The sequence below is a fragment of the Rhinoderma darwinii genome, chromosome 4, assembly GCF_050947455.1.
Source record: "Rhinoderma darwinii isolate aRhiDar2 chromosome 4, aRhiDar2.hap1, whole genome shotgun sequence".
Taxonomy (NCBI): Eukaryota; Metazoa; Chordata; class Amphibia; order Anura; family Rhinodermatidae; genus Rhinoderma; species Rhinoderma darwinii.
In genome coordinates this window covers 360,417,232-360,437,345 of record NC_134690.1, presented here as the reverse complement: position 1 = coordinate 360,437,345, position 20,114 = coordinate 360,417,232, and the positions used below count along the sequence as shown (strand labels likewise).

Genomic DNA, 20,114 nt, shown 5'->3' with positions numbered 1-20,114 from the left:
GCTATCTACAGGGGGACTGTGTGTGGTGCTATGTACGGGGGCTGTGTGTGGCGCTATCTACAGGGGGCTGTGTGTGGAGCTATCTACAGGGGGCTGTGTGTGGCGCTATCTATAGGGGGCTGTATGTGGAGCTATCTACAGGGGGGCTGTGTGTGGAGCTATCTACAGGGGGGCTGTGTGTGGAGCTATCTACAGGGGGCTGTGTGTGGAGCTATCTACAGGGGGGCTGTGTGTGGAGCTATCTACAGGGGGGCTGTGTGTGGAGCTATCTACAGGGGGGCTGTGTGTGGAGCTATCTACAGGGGGGCTGTGTGTGGAGCTATCTACAGGGGGGCTGTGTGTGGAGCTATCTACAGGGGGGCTGTGTGTGGAGCTATCTACAGGGGGGCTGTATGTGGAGCTATCTACAGGGGGGCTGTATGTGGAGCTATCTACAGGGGGGCTGTATGTGGAGCTATCTACAGGGGGGCTGTGTGTGGAGCTATCTACAGGGGGGCTGTGTGTGGAGCTATCTACAGGGGGGCTGTGTGTGGAGCTATCTACAGGGGGGCTGTGTTTGGAGCTATCTACAGGGGGCTGTGTGTGGAGCTATCTACAGGGGGGCTGTGTGTGGAGCTATCTACAGGGGGGCTGTATGTGGAGCTATCTACAGGGGGGCTGTATGTGGAGCTATCTACAGGGGGGCTGTATGTGGAGCTATCTACAGGGGGGCTGTGTGTGGAGCTATCTACAGGGGGCTGTGTGTGGAGCTATCTACAGGGGGGCTGTGTGTGGAGCTATCTACAGGGGGGCTGTGTGTGGAGCTATCTACAGGGGGGCTGTGTGTGGAGCTATCTACAGGGGGGCTGTGTGTGGAGCGATCTACAAGGGAGCTCATATGGATGATTTTTCCATTGACCGGTAGCAGAGTTACACAACTGGAAAAAAAAAATCCCCATCATGTAACTCTGCTACCTGTCAATTGAAAAGTCATCCGGCACAGGGTCTCCTTCTTGACTTTCATTGTTCTCAGCCTTTTGGTTTGTCCTGCAGCTGCTGCCGCCGTGATGAGCAAATGTTATACCCAAGTTAGGAAAAGTAACACAAAGACGATATAACCTGAAATATAATATCTGTGATTTCCAGACAGTCTAGAGATCCGCAGTGACAATGTGCGCTTGTTATTTGAAGAAGGATCTGGCCGTGATTTGATGCGTTTATGCGAGATATTGGGCATGGTTAGGGGGCGTGGCTTAAAATGTCCCTTTTTTCCAAATTCAAAAGTTGGGATGTATGGCGTAAGGTAAAAAAAATTCCGTTCACGTGCCACTCCCTGGCAGCATGCAGCAAAGTATGAAGGAAGGCTTTTATTTTGAATGGTTTGACTGGCGCTATCAAAGGGGGCACTATCTGGCTGTCACTGGTAATAAGGGAGCCCTAACTGTTGATATGGGGGTGTGGACAGTTTTTAAGGGTGGGGCTTATGTACAAAGATATTTCTTGATTTAATTTCTCCATGAAAGACATTCTTTTAGTGTTCACTGTTTATGTGTGCACTGTGGAAGACACATGGTGACATTGTGTATTATAATATGGAACATACTACATAGAACAGATTTGTCTATTGCATGGGGGTGGGGTGTATAGTTACATATGACTCTATAGCTAATTCTGTTGCCAGCCCAAAACAAAAATGGAGGCAAGGCTCCCATTATATTAGGATCGTAAAGACTAAGCGCCATTTTACCGAAGCTCAAAAATATCCACAGAAAAATAATGAAATAAGTGCCTCCAGAGTAGCGTTAACATATTGTTAGCGCTGCTCTCGAATCATTCATTGCCTAAATACTTCTTGTCTATTAACCTCAGTATACTTGACACAGCAATTGCCTTTTCGGGGACACGGGCATAGAGAACGCTTGTACCTCTAGTGTTTGGAGTTACTCAGCGTGACGTAAAGGAGGGCGCGTGTCACGTGATCAGCGGCAGAGGTCGGCGTGCACTCTATAAGCCGCAGAGGTAACGCTTGTCATGCCGGGTGTTCAGGGTGTCATGTGGGACTGTATGTCGTAGTAGGTTCATTAAAGTAAAGGCCGGCTCTGAATGAAAGTGTCATATGTGGGGGAGGTGCTGGTCCTCGTACTTCATCTCGGCCACTATTTAAAATCTGAATTAGAAAACGTTGAGGCCATGACGAGTTTTTTTTTAGGATTTTCCCAAACTGGAGATTTCCCAAGTAAATATAAATGTCACTCAGACATTTAAAGTGGGATTCCCACTTAATAAAGCGATGAGATAATCCATCACTTTATGATCCTGGGGGTCCAACCTCTGGGACTCCACTGATCCTGAGAATAAGGGGGCTGCAGTGCTAAATTTACTGCGGTGTCCTTTTCTACGTTTTCCCTGCACAACGGCGCTTTCCACCACCTGCCTGTGCAGGGAACTGCAGTTGGTCCCACTCACTCGAATGGGGCCGACCGCACTGCGGATCTCCATGTCGCCACTATAGCAACAAATAAAAATATTGGATATGGCATTCTGGGAGATCTGAATAGTCGTGTGTTATTTTACTGCCGCTGGGAATTGCATGACCGAAGTCGTCATCCAGCCCTAGATTGCTGGAAATTTGTAATATGTTTGAGGGAATGCGGCGGCTTTTATATGCGTGCACCGCGATGTTTCCAGACAAATAACACTGCCGATCCATAGCTTGTATGAACATGTTGAGATCTCCGCAGCAACTGAATCATCAAGATAAACCCCTTATCAATGAAGCCAGCTCGGCAATCCGTGCAGGTCACGTTTCTTAAAAAAAAATTACGTGGCCATGTTTTTTTACTGGACTCTGTGGGATGGAGTAGCATAGTCTAATGCGCTATTCCATAACTTTTTTGTGTGTGCGTTAAACTGACATATTCTGGCCAAAAGGACACTCTTGGCCTCCGCCTGACAATGGAGCCTTATAGACACGTTTAGCATGTACTTCAGAAGGTTTCCCGACGGACACGCTAAACTTAAAGTGTAAAAAAACTTGCTGTGAACAGGGCCTAAAAGAAGCTGTAGAAGCCCCTCTTTATATGTAGTGTCCCCCACTGTACAGCGTAAACCTGCTGCAATGTTACCTTATGATTTTTCAGTCACATTTTCAATTCATTTCTGTTTCTGATTTTGTCCCGTGTAGGAAAATGAACAGGAATATTTTACAGCGGATAGAACAAGTTGTCCAGATTCACAATGTATGCCGACAGTTGAATATCTTTTGCCTCAGAAATCTTTCCACCAGACAATGGAGACCCGAACAGTTCCCTTCTCAGCCCTTGACTGCAGTCCACCATTGTCCTCAAATAAGCTTCTTGAATGTGACACCACAGCAATGCAGATTCTTGTCTGTCAAAAAGGTACAAATTCCCATCTCGCAATCACAAGCGCTTCTTCCAACACCCCACACTGCACGCAGCACCGATCTCAACATTAAAGGGATTGTCTGGGGGGGGGGTTTCATGCGGATGACCTATCCACCTGACAGATCACCAGTATAAGATCGGTGGGGGTCCGACACCTGAACCCTGAATTGATCCGCTGCCTCCTGCACACTGCAGCTCTGGTCCTATTGAAGGGAATCGGAGCGAAGCTGCAGCACAGCCTCCCTACAGTGTACAGAGCCATCTGCTTCCGGCACCGACCACTGCAAAACTTCTGGTGCCAGAGGCAGCCGAAACAGCTGATCAGTGTGGATAAGTCATCAGTATGAAAAACCGCCTTATGCCCAGACCACCCCTTTAAGGCTGCTTTACACGGGTCAATATCTGCACACAAGTCTATGGGTGCTCATTAACCAGCCCTTTTACAAGGGCCCATTACTCTGTTTTTTGTATGGGGATGAATGATCGTTATTACGAATGTTTGGTCCCCATCAGTTTGCTCATTGTCAGCAGTACATCCCCTGTTTACATGCGGAGATGTTCTGCAAACAACTATGTTTTAAATAAATGAATCAAAGACCGTTTATTCGTCCGATTATTGGCCCGTGTAAATAGGCATTTAGGTTGATGTTTGCAGCAGTATAGACAGATTACTGCAGACTTCAGTAGCCAGTTAGATGGCTCCAGTAGAAAGTTTGATTTTTTTTCTTTGTAGTTGCCACTTCCATAGACCTCAATAAACCTGCAGCATATTCCTAGGCTGACTATTAACCTGGCTACTAGGTTTTATCTACATTCAGTAATTACAGACTAGCCAGCACTATAATGTAATTCACATGTCCCAGTCCATGGGAAATCATGTGGCCCATAACCTTACCGTATTCATATGAACGCCCGTTCCTGATCATTACCCTGTGTAAACAGGGCGACGATCAGCGAATGATTGAGCAAACACTCGTTCATTGAAAGCTTGTATCGTTTATGCAGCAAAACATTATCGTTGTTGGCAGCACGTCTTCCTCTGTAAACAGGGAGACGTGCTGCCGACATGATGGAAATGCATGTGGACGAATGATCGTAGTAACGTATGTTTATCCCTTTACATTACTGATCATCGCTCCTCGTGAAAGGAGCAAACGAGCGCTGATCAACAAGATGGCTCGTTCGTCGGCGCTCGTTTTTACGGCCCATATTGGCTGGCGTGCAAGGACTCTAAGGTCAAGCAGTATTTAGGTTAAAAGTTCTGCTATGAATGCTAGTGGAGAGCTAGGTGGATGAGAAAAAGGAAAGTATTTAGTCATCTATCTGATTGAACAAAAGATCTGCTAATTTAATAAATAATCGATGTTTCATATTCCAACCAGGGCAGCAGTAAGAGATTCCTAAAACACAGCCTAAGTTATGTACTATAATCTATACATAATGGCACAAATAGAGATGGTGCTGGCCTAATCCTATAGTCTAGAATTGATAGAGTACTTTTGTTTTGGTGCCGGAGTAGTCAGCCCTTGATGGTGGTCATTGCTTTAAAGCCTCAAAGAAGGTATTTCCACATTAGCGGATAGACTTTTTATTGTCTACAAAACTGATCTCAAATTCATAGAAACTCTGGCTCACGTGTTTTGCCATTTGATAGGAGAAAGTACAGAAGAAAGAGAAGATACAACCAATCAAGGCTAAAGAACAGAAGAAGCTAGTAGAAGTGTGGCACAACATGACCATTCGTGAATTGGCCAGAGCCATGGGTAGAGATATTGGTGAGTTTCACCTTTTTGTTTTTTTGCCTAATTTTTCAACATCTCTATTTAGCGGGTGATTGAGTTCTCGTTTACTGCATTCAGATCCAGCTATTATGTAATTAGAACAGAGGACTTTTACACAATCTGGCAAAAACTTATATTTATAAAAGGGGCTAGAATATTACGTTGATGGCCAATCCTTAGGGTAGAAAATCAACTGGGACCTGGCAGAATTAAGGGAATTCTTGCAATTACAGACATTGTGATGCCCTTCCCATATGTCTTACTGGCACTGCAGCTCAGCCCCTTCCATTTGAATGGGGCACAAAGGTGCATGGCATGTTAGAAGACACCGCTCTGATAACTGTACTGTAACATCACATGAACACGGACAGATTTTTTTCCCCTGGGAGTAAACCATGAAACTTCCCATTGTACGACTACAAGCAGAGATCTAGAAAACAGTAAGGGATTTATTCAAAAAGTACGTGGGAAAATGTTATCATTTCTCATTATACAAGGAATAACATTTATTTGCTGAAAACTGAATACCCCTTTACATTTTGGAAACCCCATGTAATTTTAAAATTGTCGGCCATGTAAAGACACTTACATTGCTCTAATCATGATATAAGTCTCCTTAGGCTACGTTCACACAATAGATTTGTGCAGAAATTTCTGCAACTGAAAATCGTATATTTGTTTGGGGCTGTTTCTGCAGCATGGATATCTGAAAGCCACATTCAGATTAATGGGACAGGCGCAGACATTTCTACAACAAATTTGTGCATTTTCTGCAGCAATCTATGAATTTACCCTTAAAGAAAAGGTCTCATGAATTATTTTTTTTTATTAATTTGTGGTTTTATCTAATAAAGTTTTATATGTACTTTTATTTATCTTTTCACATGAAATGGATTTTTTTTTTATTCACATTCTTTTCATTTACTGGGGGCTGCCATGTTTTATTTCATCTGTGTATATTTCCCTTAACGACACATACACAGATGGAATACGGCAGCTACAGGGCATAGAACATAACGAACGTGAGCCGTTCGTTACACCCTCTGCCGTCTCGCTCTTTACTGCGCATGCGCAGTTCAGAGCGACCCAGCATAGAAGTTGGTTTGTCGGGGGAAAGCCGGTGCCATTTTGGAGAAGATCGGCTGCAAGTAAGGTGTGTGCGCATGCGGGCGGGCGTGCGTGTGTGTGTCTGCCTCTGTGTTTCTGTGTGTTTGTGTGTGTGTGGCGCGTTTGCATGTTTGGCGGGGGTTTATGGTGGTGGAGACGCTCGACAGAGCACCGGTGCTCGCCGGAACAGCGGTGCTCGACGGTTTTCCTTCAATACAGCTGATTGGTGGCTATGAAGGATCAGCGGTGAGCACTGCTGCTCCGTCGAGCGGTGGGGGGGCTCGACAGAGCAGCAGTGCTCGCCGCTGTTCCTTCAAAACAGCTGATTGGCGCCTATGAAGGATCAGTGGCACACGAGCGCCGCTGATCCTTCACAGATGCTTATCAGCTGTTTTAAAGGATCAGCGGCGTGCATCGCTGCTCTGTCGTTCCTTGCGCCTATTGTGAACCGCCATGTAACTACGTTTTGATTTCAATACAAAATTATTTTCTTATGTCTGTTTTTTTTTTTTAATACTTTATTACCACCTTAGTAATGGCAGTTGTTTGTTTGACGATGTCCATTACTATGGCGGGGCTTAGGGTATGTTCACACGCTTAACAAAAAACGGCTGAAAATACGGAACTGGTTTCAGGGATAACAGCCTCTGATTTTCAGGCGTTTTTGAAGCTGAAAAGGGAGCGTTTTTTGAGGCGTTTTTCATAGTGTTCAATGGAAAATCAGCTCCAAAAAACGCCTCAAGAAGTAACATGCTCCGTTTTTTAAAACGGAGGCGTAAAAAGACGCCCCATATGAACTAAAGGCTGTGGCTTTTTTATTGTATCTGGCTAGCTATAAAAATGGGGGGGACCCCACGTCGTTTTAAAAAAAAAAAATGACAAACTACGTGGGCCCCCCTATTTTCACGTGTTTTTTTTTACGCATTTTCCCTCATAAGTAGTCTCATTGACATTTGGCGCACTTTATGTGCCAAAGACGCTTTTTTCCCGCAAAGCATTTTTTTTTTTTAAACGCTTGCGTAAAAAATCGTGTCATATGTACGAACGGCACGCTTTCCCATTGATGTAAAATGCGTCAAAAACCGAGTAAAATACATGCCGTGTGAACCTGTCAACTGAAAAGTAATTCGCCACAGGGTCTTCCCTCTTCACTTTCATCATTATAAGGGTATGTTCACACGCTGAGTGAAAAACGTATGAAAATACGGAGCTGTTTTCAAGGGAAAAAAGCTCTTGATTTTCAGAAATTTTTTAAGCCACTCGCGATTTTTGCAACGTATTTTACGGCCGTTTTTGGTGCTGTTTTCAATAGTGTCTATGAAAACAGCTCCAAAAACGTCCCAAGAAGTGACCTGCACTTCTTTTTTGCGCCCGTTTTTCAAAACGGCCGCGTAAAAAAACGGCCCGTCGGAACAGAATGCCGTTTTTCCCATTGAAATCAATGGGCAGATGTTTGGGGGCGTTCTGCTTCCGATTTTTTGGCCGTTTTTCTTTACGGCCGTGTGAACATACCCTCAGCCTTTTGTTGTGTCCTGTAGCTTCTGCCAAAAACACTCCCAAAGTGGAGCTGGACAATACTTAGCAATTTGAAGACACCTTTTCCTGGCTTGTTTCCAAAAATAGGGAAGGGGTGAGTCTTCCCACATTTACAGCAGCTGTAGGTCAGGCTGCTCTGCCTGACTTACCTTGCTGTAATTCTGGGAAGTGCTCCCTCTGGTGGCCAACATTGGAAAACATGTGAAATTATTATTTCATTTTTAATACTTTCCACCTTGTGCAAGAAAAAAAATACAGTAAAAAATAAAAAATGTTTACTTGGCGACACATTCCCTTTAAGCTACAAATGCCTGAAATAGAACAATACTTTTATTGCTTGCATTTATACGAGAAACAGAATTTATCATGGATCCTATTAAAATATATTAATGTTGGTCATTTGTTGATGCTATTTTTCAGATGACATTTATGAAACTCTTATGTACTCAGAATTTGATGTGGACGATTTAAAACCATCCTCCTCACTAAATGCTGAAATGATAAAGGCAATCATAAGAAAGACTGACATGAAGTACGTGTATGCGGAGCAGAGAGTAGAGAAAGTCATGGAAAATAAAGATGCTGTGAAAAGGTATTTTCAGAATCCGCTGGAGTCTTTTCATGTATTGTTCGCTTGTATAGCTCCAATAGATTTTCCTGTGCTTTACAGACCTTGTCATCACTCCAAAGCACGTGGTTTATGCCCTTAGGCTCTTGCACACAACCGTTGTTTTCTTCAGTGTCCGATGTTTTTTTTTTTGCAGATAACATACTGAACTATTCATTTCTATAGGGCCATGCACACATCCGTTTTTGTTTTGGTTTTTTCGCTGATCCGTGTGTCCGTTTCCGCAATTTATATAAAACAGGCACTATTGTCCATATTTGCGGTCCGTCCCACCCATTCAATGTATGGGACTGCAAAAAAGAATGACAGCGCACGGAAGCCACTAGGATCCGTGTTTTGCAGTTCGCAGAACGGAAACGGCCATGTGTATGATACCTTGGGCCTTTTTCACACAAGTGTAATTCTCGTCCATATGCTGTCTGTTTTAACAACGGACAGCACACTCACCCATGCAATTGAAAGAGGCTTCTCACACGTCTATCTCTTTTTTTACAGAGTGTGTGTCCGTTGCGAGAAACTCATAACATGTCCTATTCTGGTCAGTTTTTGCACACCAGACTGTGCGTAAAGAAGATGTATAGCACACGGATGACATCTGTGTGCTGTCCGATTTTCACAGTTCAGTTGCTAAAGTAATGCAGAAAAAAAAAGTGAAATCAGGAAGTACTTGTAGATTAGAAAAACGGATACAATGCGGACATTTATATGCATTAAAAACGGTCCTTTTTTTGTGGATGCAGATCGGACACACTTGTGTGAATAAGGCCTTGATCAGATCAAAGTCATGCCCTAAATAAACTATTTGAAACGTGAGTGAGTATGGGCTGGAAATCCCTCCATGTGAATAATCATCTTATTTAAACATTTGTTCTATTTTCAGAGGTCCTGCAGACGCTTCTCTACTGGTGCCCAGACACCCTGTAGTCACGATCATGGGACATGTAGATCATGGAAAAACAACATTACTCGACCAGCTGAGGAAATCCCAAATCGCAGCAATGGAGGCCGGTGGTATCACTCAACACATAGGAGCATTCAGTGGTAAAGCAATGTTTAATCTTTTCCTGGGCTATGTCTCACTCAATGTCACACTTTTAAAAGAGGTTGTCCATTTTTTGTTTGTTTCATTTAATGAATATGAAGTACAGTAAAAAATAGTGTAGTACCGTGTTAGCCAGAGACAATATGAAATGTTAAATACTTTTGTGTCAAAAAAGACAATTAGTACATGAGGTGATACATTATTAAGATAAGCCGGGGCAATAAAACTGAGGTTATAGGGGTGATGACTTAGGAGTTAAGGCATCTGGAGTCAGTCTGATGGGGGACGTGACGTGTGTCCATGTAGTGGCTCATAAATCCTGGTGTTAGATTGAGGCCTTGTGTCAATGACTGGAATTTTATCATCATCTTGAATTCCCAAATTTTTCTTTCTCTGGATACACCCGTGGGAAAACACTTCTCTGGACCAGACCACAGTTTGGCAGATCTAAAGGTACTCATTCTGAAGGGTCATTTTAAAAACAACAGAGAAAGAAAAATTTGGGAATTCAAGATGATGATAAAATTCCAGTCATTGACACAAGGCCTCAATCTAACACCAGGATTTATGAGCCACTACATGGACACACGTCACGTCCCCCATCAGACTGACTCCAGATGCCTTAACTCCTAAGTCATCACCCCTATAACCTCAGTTTTATTGCCCCGGCTTATCTTAATGATGTATCACCTCATGTACTAATTGTCTTTGTGTAACATCTAAATGTTGTGCTTTTTTCTAAGTCATTCATTTGTAAACTGCCTGAAGAAGGAGCCTCTGTGCTCTGAAAGCCGCATATAGAACTTTTATGGTTAGCCAATAAAGGTATCATACCTATTATACTTTTGTCTTTTTTGACACAAAAGTATTTAACATTTCATTTAATGAATATGAAATGATATAGTTTTGTAATATTTATTTAATACCTCCCTTACACAGTTTATTAGCCTCAGACTAAAAGAAAAAGAGTGTATACAGTATGTTGCACACCTAAGGTTTAGATTTATTTATTTTTATTCACCCATTCAAATGTAATAAGCAATTAACATCAATCAAATCTAGAGATTAGAATCTGCCTTCTTCTAGTATCTGATACTAACACAGGTGAGGATTTGATTATGATGAACTATTACTGCTGGTAGCTGCATTAAAGGCTATGAAAAGGGATTTTTTTTTTTAATAAAAAGGTCAGTGTGAATGGTGCAACTTTATAAATAATTTTTATTTAAAATTAGTTTTCTTTTTGTTTTTAGTTTTTGAAATACAGCTGCTCTGTATTCTCTATACAGAGCAGCTGTATCTTTCGCTAAATCGTGTTTCTGTCAGCTCCGCTGGAAAGCGGGTCCTGCGTGTCTCTGACACGCAGAATCCACCTGTAATTGATCACATCTAAGTCACTGAACCCGTCAGTCCCGCGGATCTGACAGAAACAGGATTCAGCGAAAGATACAGCTGCTGTGTATAGAGAATACAGAGCAGCTGTATCCCAAAAAGTAAAACACATTTTTTATAAAATCTATTTATAAAGTTGCACCAATCGCACAGACTGACCTGTTTATTTAAAAATTAAAAAAAACCTCTGAAAGGTATTTTTCATAGCCTTTAACATGTACTGAACATTAAAACCTCAGAATTTAACAATATCATGACCACATCAATAATCACTGTACCTGCAATAACTAATGAACATCGAATATTTAGATTAGGGTCTACCTGCTTATTGTAATTCGGTGTGCACTACAATGTGTCCCACCAGAAACACCCACCTGAGGTAAATATTCCCTCTCTAGTGTCATATTACAAGATCTGTATATTGCTTTTCTGACACCTAATAATATCAGTAACGTATGAGGTATATGATTGTCTTTACATATCCCACAGTATAGCCCACCGATTAGTCCATAGTAATGCATCCATAGTTTTTAACCGAATGGACTAAACATGGTGTCAGTCATGTGACCACCACAAACTCATCATGTGACCACTGGCATTCAGTTATCCCTTGGTTGAACTTGATGGACATGTGTCTTTTTTCAACCGTACTAACTATGTAACTATGTAACTATATATCACGGTCTAGAGATATCTAGCAGATTAACAGTAATTTATTGAGAAGAAGTTAAAGAGGCTCTGTCACCACATTATAAGTGTCCTGTCTCCTACATAAGGAGATCGGCGCTATAATGTAGGTGACATAAGTGCTTTTTATTTTAAAAAAAAGATCTATTTTCACCACTTTATTAGTGATTTTAGCTTTATGCTAATTAGTTTCTTAATGGCCAACTGGGCGTGGCATGTCTATTCACTGTCTAAACACTTCAGTATCGTTAATGTGTTAGTAGAAGACAGCACATAGCGATCTAAAAGGATCCCTATGTGCAGTGTAAAAGAATGGAGAGAAGTGTATGACACTGATTGGTCAGCGTCATACACTCCCCTGTACAACGCCCACTTGGTCAATAGTAAAACACGCCCAGTTGTCCATTAAGAAACTAATTAGCATAAATCTAAAATTGCTAATAACGTGGTGAAAATAGATAGTTTTTTTAAATAAAAAGCACTGCTGTCACCTACATTATAGCGCCCATCTCCTTATGTAGGAGACAGGGCACTTATAATGTGGTGACAGAGTCTCTTTAAGTATTTTTACCCATAGTAACAACAGTAAACTTTATCAAATGCATAATGACATCACTTAGAGACAGGCAGCCATTTTTTTTAACTTTATATAGACAGGCAGCCATGTTATACAAGTAAATACACCCACTGTGAAGTGGTTCTTCTTCATTATTCCACCTCTACTCCTAGTCCCATAGCCCATGGATGTTGCCGCTATACATGTATGTCATGCTATCCTGTTGCTAACTGAATACTAGGGGTCACATAATGTTTGTGGCAGGGCGGGGGAGGGGTCACTTAACTGACACGATGTTTAGTCCTATTTAGTTAGCCCATGGATGCATTACATACGACTGATGTGGGATTTACCATTCTACTGCGCAGAGACCGTGCCTACTACACTGGTATAATAAGGTGTGTGAGCAAAATTTCTGATACATGTACATTAGGAAACTATGACTTCCTCTTCTGTGAATGAATAAATAAAGAGGACAACCCCTTATGGTGCTCCATACCGATATTCTCAATACCTTGTGATATAGGAAATTTGCAATTGTACTATATGTTCAGCTGCCTTACGTTTCTAATCCCTCTTCTTGACTTGCTGTAAGAGGAGCATTTGCTAGTTCTACTTGCCAGCGGTGCCTTATATTGTACTACTATGCCATGTACTTTTATACCATCAGGGCAGCAATCTGTTTATGCAACTGCTGCCCTGATCCTAAGTACTACAAAGTATCCGCAGCACACACTGGCACCAACAGGAATCTGGCAACTACCTGGCAGTGGCAGCCGTCTGTATTATTACCAGTGCTGTTAAACCGCTGCTTTATTCGGGGTGCTTACAGAGGTAAAGGGGTATCACGTTTTTAAAGATTAATGGTGTATACCTAAAATATGCCACCATTCAGCCCCAGCCCCTGGGACCCCCACTGATCACAAGAACTAAGTGAATGGGTTGAGTTGCGATACTGGCCGCTCTGCACTTTGAAGCGTGCAGTCTAAAAAGCATACAGTTTTTACATCGCTGAATGTTTCTTGTTTGTGCTTTCTAATTCATTTTTCATTTTTGTTTTCTAGTTTGTTTAGCTTCAGGGGACAAGATTACTTTTCTTGACACCCCTGGTCACGCAGCCTTTTCAGCAATGCGAGAGAGAGGGGCTCACGTGACTGATGTTATTGTACTGGTAGTAGCCGCAGAGGATGGGGTCATGAAGCAAACCGTTGAGTCCATCCAACACGCCAAGAATGCTAGAGGTAAATTGGTATAGTCTGCACACCTCCATATACATTTATGAGAATTCAGCCTGATACCTCATAGTTTCAAGAGAAGATAGGCTGTAGTATCTCGAATTTTGTCTCGCTTCAAAAACTCATTGCTTTTATTATTTAGTGCACTTTTAGCGTACTAATAAATGTACTGAGCACCATCAAGTATGAAATGTGTGTAGTAGATGCAGTTACCGTTTCATACATTGCCCATAGGCTCCAATGTTAAAGAAATGTATACCATGCGGTATACGTTTCTTAGCAGGATGCCTCTATTGAAGTGTAATCGACTAAGCTTTTCAATACAGTTGAAAAAGTGGTATTCCAGCGCTTACCCCCAAATGTATACCCAGAGGTCACTTTTTTGGCTAATGGGTGTCTATGAATGTGTTCAGCATATGGACTGAATGTATTACAGATTTTTTTTTAGAGCCTATGGATGGCATATGTTGGGTTAATGGATCCTATGGATTCTTTTTGCGGGAAGCTTAAACATATAAACAAACGTTAGAGAGCAAGCAGGCAGTGGAATGACTGAAATGGGACCTCTGCATTTCATATGAAACTCACATATATGTTGCCTTCACCCGAGCAGCGATACTAGGCCTGGTTGTTCTGTTCAGTAGTCGGGAAGATTGATACCTTGGAAATCTGTGGACTGTTCTACAACTGTGTAAAAGGGGTTGTGTCATGATCAGGCGCAGTGATCAGCGCTTATCCCTGTGGAAAAACAGAATATGGCCAGACATGTCCCCTGCAACGGGGAAACCTTTATCAGAGCCCTCTTTCACTTGAATTCGGCAACAGGGCGCTTATATTTAGTACCGTTTTTTCCGTTTTAGTAACAAGGACATAGTAGTTACTTCTGTTCTTTTACACATTGGTAGGGTCAAGTTGTCAGCATGACATGACTTTATATTCATACCAATCCAGGCCGCAAAGGGCATAATAATTGTCCACGTATATCAATACATAGAATACCTATAAGCATATCTGTAGACATATTTGTATCCAAATCAAAAAATAACTAATTTCACACAATTTGTACCATACAAAAATGTAATTCTTTATTTGAAATCGCATAAAAGCAAGTTGGCCATCAAGTCCTAAAATAACACACAATTTAAAAACATGAATGTGGTGGTAGTCAGGGGACCACAGCACATACAATAAGAATCACACTGAAAATAGAGCATTGTGCAGCATTATATACTCCAAGGGAAGACAAATATATACACACACTATATCACTGCATATCAGTGCACTTCCACAAGAAAATAATACAATAAAAATAAATATATATATATAAGGCCCAAACCAGTGTCCTAGAATAAATACCAACCGGTATGCTGCATACTGTCCCCCTAACATACACAAGACCACCACACTAAGCGCCCCAAATTCATTTCTTGACATGACTTGATAGTTTGGTTTGGGGAATTGCATTGATGGCAATCAGCCATCAAACTGACGACTTTAAAGGCGTTTTCCAAAATTTGAGAAAGTGAGCTGGGGAAAATGCCCTAAAACAATAAGAGCCATTATTCACCCGACAGATTCCACCCTCCGATTGTTCCAGCGCAGCTACTCTAGTGCTTCCCACTGCTCTTTGACGGTGCTGCAGCGATGGCGGGCCCGTATACCCACGTGACTGCTGCAGCACTGTCAACACAGAGCGGTGGGGAAGACCAGAGCAGCTGCGCTGGATCGCTGAGAGATTTGGTGGGTGATTAATGGCACCTTGGGCTAAGGGCTACATTGCGACTTTGGTCGTGCAACCTGTGTTGCTGCCAAGGTCGCCGTGTATCCCTAGACTTATTGTATTATGGCATTCCCCCTGCCCCCTTTTTCTCGGGAAAACCCCTTTAAATGTGTAGATTGTAGAATCATAGGGATTAAACACAATGCTCTTATGATGGTTAGACTTACAGATCTGTGTTAAAGTTTGACGCTTTCTTTGAACATATGTTGCTTAATCACTTTCGTGTTTTCTTTCCTATTTATACTACAGTCCCTGTCATTTTGGCTATAAACAAGTGTGACAAACCTGAGGCCAATCCAGAAAGAGTAAAGATGGAGCTCCTATCTCATAATATAGTATGTGAGGAATTGGGGGGAGATGTCCAAGCTATTCATATTTCTGCATTAAAGGTAATGTCTATACAGAACTACAGGAAATCGTGATTGCTTTATTAGGCTAAGTTCACATCAGCATTAGAGATTCTGTTAGGAGCCTCCATCACAGATTCTGCCGAAAAATCTCATACAAAATAGCGCAGCATCCGGCGCTATTTTGTCTATGTAAATGATGGACACAATGGAACATATTAAAGTTTATGGTTTCCGTCGGGCGCCATTGGTTTTATCAAATTTGGTTTCCGTCACTGCTGTCATTTTTTGCTGTTCTGCTCCTATGACGGAAGGGAACAACGGAAGTTATTACCGCCAATGTGACCTTAGCCTTACAGGTACTTATTATACAGTTTATAAAGTACAGTATGTAGCATGTAGGCAGCCAGTGGTGTCCAAGATGTTAGTGATGCCATGTGTAGTTCAGATAGCCTGCAGGCTACTTCAATGTGCCTTTTCCTTGGCACTTACATAACCTAACATTCGTGATGGTTGGAATGCCACTGGCTGCCCTGTAAAGTAACGCAGCTCTGACATTATTGGGCATATAGTATATTTTGGACAGGTGATTACTTATTGGAAATACTTGGGAACTCCTGAATAGTTATGTTATTAGGATGCCTCTGAACGTTTTCTGTATCAATTAGTTGCGTTTCGTGTATATCTGTTATGGTGGGAGATCACATGGGTGGCTGCCAGCTCTCTGTATTGCCTGCTAACGAAAGCCTGTGCCAAAAGCATTGTTCATTGTTGAGTAAACAGATTATTGACAGTAGGACGTATGATCTTAAAACTGCAGTATATATTACACACTATATGGCTAAAACCATGAGCATTAATATGGAGTTTTGCCCAGATTGCATCTATAACAGCCTCCACTTTTCTGGCAAGGATTATTACAAGAGTTTGCAGTGACTGTGCTTGTTTAGCCCAAAACATTTGTGAGGTCAAACACTGATGTTGGATGAGGCGGCCCGGCTCGCAATCATTGCTAAAAATCATCCCAAAGTTGTTTAGAAGGGGTTGAAGTTGTGGCTCTGAGCGTCAAACTCGTCTTCATGGACCTTGCTTTGTACACAGGCGTACATTCATGCTGCTACAGGAAAGTGCCTTCCCCAAACTGTTGCCATAAAGTTGGAATCCTACAATAGTTCATAATGTCTTTGTATGCTATAGCATTAATATTACCCTTCGCTGGAAATAAGCGACCAAACCATGAAAAAAAGCCCCAGATCGTTCACTCTACCAAGTTTTACAGTAGGCATTATGCATTCTGGTAGGTATCATTGTCCTGGCATCAACTAAACCTAGATTCATCCATCCGACTGCCAGATAGTGGAACATAAGTCATGACTCCGGAGAACACACTTCCAGATTCCAGTGATGACATTCTTTACAGCACTTTAGCTGACGCTTGGCATTGTGATCTTAGGCTTGTGTGCAGCTTTTCGACCATGGAAACTCATGAAATGAAGCTCCCGATGCGCAGTTCTTGTGCTGATGTCACTTCTAGAGGCAGTTTGGATCTCTGTAGTGACTGATGCAACAGTGATTTATTTTATTTTTTTCTCCCCATGAGCTTCAGTAACGTGGCGGCTCCACATTGTGAGTTTGTGTGGTCTACCGCTTTGTGGCTGAGCTGTTGTTACTCCTAGACGCTTCCACTTCACAATTATAACACTTACAGGTGACCGGGTAAGATCCAGCAGATCAGAAACTTCACAACATGACTTGTGGCATCCCATGACCGTGCCATGTTTGAAGTCCCTGATCTTTTCAATACGACCCTTACTACGAGCAATGTGTGTCTATGGAGATTACATGGCTTTGTGCTTGATTTCATGCACCTGTTTGCAATGGGTTTGGTTAAATCATCTAAGGGGTGTGAACATACTTTTGGCCATATTGTGTGTGTGTGTGTTATTTAATTTATTTTTTGCAGGGAAAAAAACAATCCACGGTCCTTATATATATTTAAATAAAGTACCGTATTTCCATGACCAAAACTAGTGCAAATATAAAAAGACCAGAACATTTGTAGCTCAAATCTTTACGTTCTCTTTTGCAGGGAGAGAACTTGCAAGCTTTAGCCGAAGCCATTATCACCTTGTCTGAGATGTTGGAGTTGAAGGCTGATCCCACAGGCTTGGTGGAAGGAACGGTCATTGAATGTCGCACTGATAAAGGGAAAGGGTATATAACTTCGCTTTATCAGTGTAATTGTACATTATAGATTTCATGTCTTCATCTTAGGGCAGGAATGTTCACACACTAAAGGTCCTTTTACACCAGTTATCGGGAAATGAGCGTTCACAGAACTGTGCTTCCTGATAATTGCCCTGTGTAAACAGGGCAACGATCAGCCAATGAACGAGCGTTTGTATAGTTTTAAATGCCGTAACTATTATCGTTGTCGGCAGCAAATCTCCCTGTGGACGTGTTGCCGACATGATAAAAATGTATGGGGATGAGCAATCGGTAATGAGCACTTGTCCTTGTGACAGGAGCAAGCGAGTGCCGATCAGCGAGCTGTCTCATTGATTGGCGCTCGTTTAGACGGCCCAAGTCGGGCCATGTAATATCACATTAAGACAACCACTTCAAGGTTGTCTTGTAACTTTATCTTCCTTTCTATACTCTTCTTTTGGATGGCAGTCCAGTGACCACAGCCATAGTGCAGAGCGGAACCCTTAAAAAAGGAGCAGTACTGGTGGCCGGAAAAGCCTGGGCTAAGGTACGGTTAATGCTGGATGAAAACAACACCATGTTGAGTGAAGTGTCACCGAGCATGCCTGTGGAAATAGTTGGCTGGAAAGAGCTACCGTCTGCAGGAGATGAAATCTTGGAAGTGGAATCTGAGGTAAAAACGTTTTTAGAATTTTTAATTTATTTATCTTTTATCTATAATCATTCATTAGTAGTTTTTTCTCAGATGTACATATGCTGTGGCAATAATTTTTTATGATATCCTCAAGATTCTTTATTATGAATGATGGAGATCGTGCAGGTGAGACATGATCTGTCTCTCTCCAGATTTTAGTCAGCCCTTAAGTAATAAACGATATGCCATGACTCCAGATTCGCAGAAGATGACTGATTATTAGTAAAATTTGACTGACCAGTATATTCAATCTCAAACATTTTAATATCTGTCCTGAGAAAAGGACGTTTTACATTTCACAGATGTTATAGGGTGGTCTGCTGTGGATAATCTTTTTTTTTTGTAAGGAGGGTTCACTGACCGAAATGTGATTACAGGGTGTCTCGCTGCTGGGTCCTACAGCGATCAACTCTTAACTCGGGGGGAACCTGGCAGCAAGTGCTAAATCCCCCTGCTGTGCCACCACAGTGGAAAATAAAGCATTACATGTTGCCTATTGAAATCATTGGATTGTCCATCACTTCATGTAATGCACAAACGTGCCAGGTCCTCCAAAGTATAAGATTTGATTTCCTAGTCTCTCTATTTCCACTCTGACTAATAGATGAGGGCCTTAAATTAGACGTACACACCCCCCCTCTGTTAAAGGGGTTGTTCCAATATTAAAAGTTATTTAATAACCACAGTGCCATAGAGAATGAATGAAGCAGTAGGGTGCGTGCGCGACCTGCCACTCCATTCATTCGGGGGAACCGGAACCCCGTTCTAGTGATCGGTGGGGTTCCCAGCGGTCTGACCCCCACCGATCAGTATGTTATCGCCTATCCTGCGGTTAGGAGATAACTTTTAATCTTGGGACAACGTCTTTAACTCTCAATTTCCTAAAATGTTTCTTCTAAACCAGACAACCTCTTTAATGTAAGTAGTTATTTTAAGAAAAGAATGCAAAGCAATCTGGAGTTAATAACTACAGTTGGATCCAGTTATCAGCCTACAACCTAAAGCTCCTAAATTGCATTCAGGCAGACTTGTATATTGTATACATGTAGCTGCTTTGACCAGTTCCCACTAATGTAGCTTAAATGGAAACTAACTTTTCAAACAATTTATGCTAATCTAATACTAAACCTGATATAGATTAACTTTATAATTTACTTCCTGTTAAACTTTAGTTGTTTTATCCATGCAAATTCTGTGTGAAGTTACTGCCACTAGGTGTCTCCATTCCTGTAATCTGTCCACCTCTTATTGTCAAGCAAAATTTGCCTGTAGTGACAGAGTAGAGAATACAGACTGCAGAAAGTGGGGGTGTATCTCTTCACTGCCTGCCCATAGAAGTCAATAGAGAGGAGAGGGAGAGCAGGGAGAGACACACACACACACACACACACACACACACACACACACACACACTGCCCATACAAGTCTATGGAGAGGGGAGGGAGGAGCAGAATCAGAGTGAGAGATTCAGACACAGACATGCTGCTGGTAAGAGTTATACCTCACCCCAGTGCTGGATTGTCGTGTTAGTGTGTGTTAGAAGACATGTTAGGCTGTGCCCACTAGCTCATGAAAACTGAGAAGTAGAGAGCGCCTGCAGAACATAAGTCATACAATGGCCAGAAATAGTGTTATTCCTCATGTACACACATGACCGTTTATTCAGAAAATTCAGGTACGCTTTAAGTCTGCTGTGTTTATAAATGTTATATGGGAAAGTTCTAGACATTTTCTA

The 20,114-nt window shown here is 42.1% G+C and overlaps 1 protein-coding gene across 3 annotated transcripts in view; it reads left to right on the top strand.

Moving 5' to 3' along the window:
- Positions 1-20,114, top strand: part of MTIF2 (mitochondrial translational initiation factor 2) — a 34,348-nt gene that overhangs the window by 8,230 nt on the left and 6,004 nt on the right. For 2 of the 3 annotated variants that reach the window (XR_012883245.1, XM_075863035.1), the window contains exons 1-9: positions 1,928-1,998; positions 3,164-3,380; positions 5,041-5,161; positions 8,231-8,402; positions 9,319-9,479; positions 13,180-13,356; positions 15,380-15,519; positions 17,567-17,691; positions 18,154-18,358. Coding sequence is in view for 2 of the 3 variants with exons in the window: in XM_075863035.1 (XP_075719150.1) it covers positions 3,168-3,380; positions 5,041-5,161; positions 8,231-8,402; positions 9,319-9,479; positions 13,180-13,356; positions 15,380-15,519; positions 17,567-17,691; positions 18,154-18,358 (1,314 nt within the window). In the remaining variant the exon portion in view is untranslated. Of the gene's footprint in view, positions 1-1,927; positions 1,999-3,163; positions 3,381-5,040; positions 5,162-8,230; positions 8,403-9,318; positions 9,480-13,179; positions 13,357-15,379; positions 15,520-17,566; positions 17,692-18,153; positions 18,359-20,114 lie in introns of those variants that run through there. The other variant, XM_075863036.1, reaches the window with a different exon arrangement.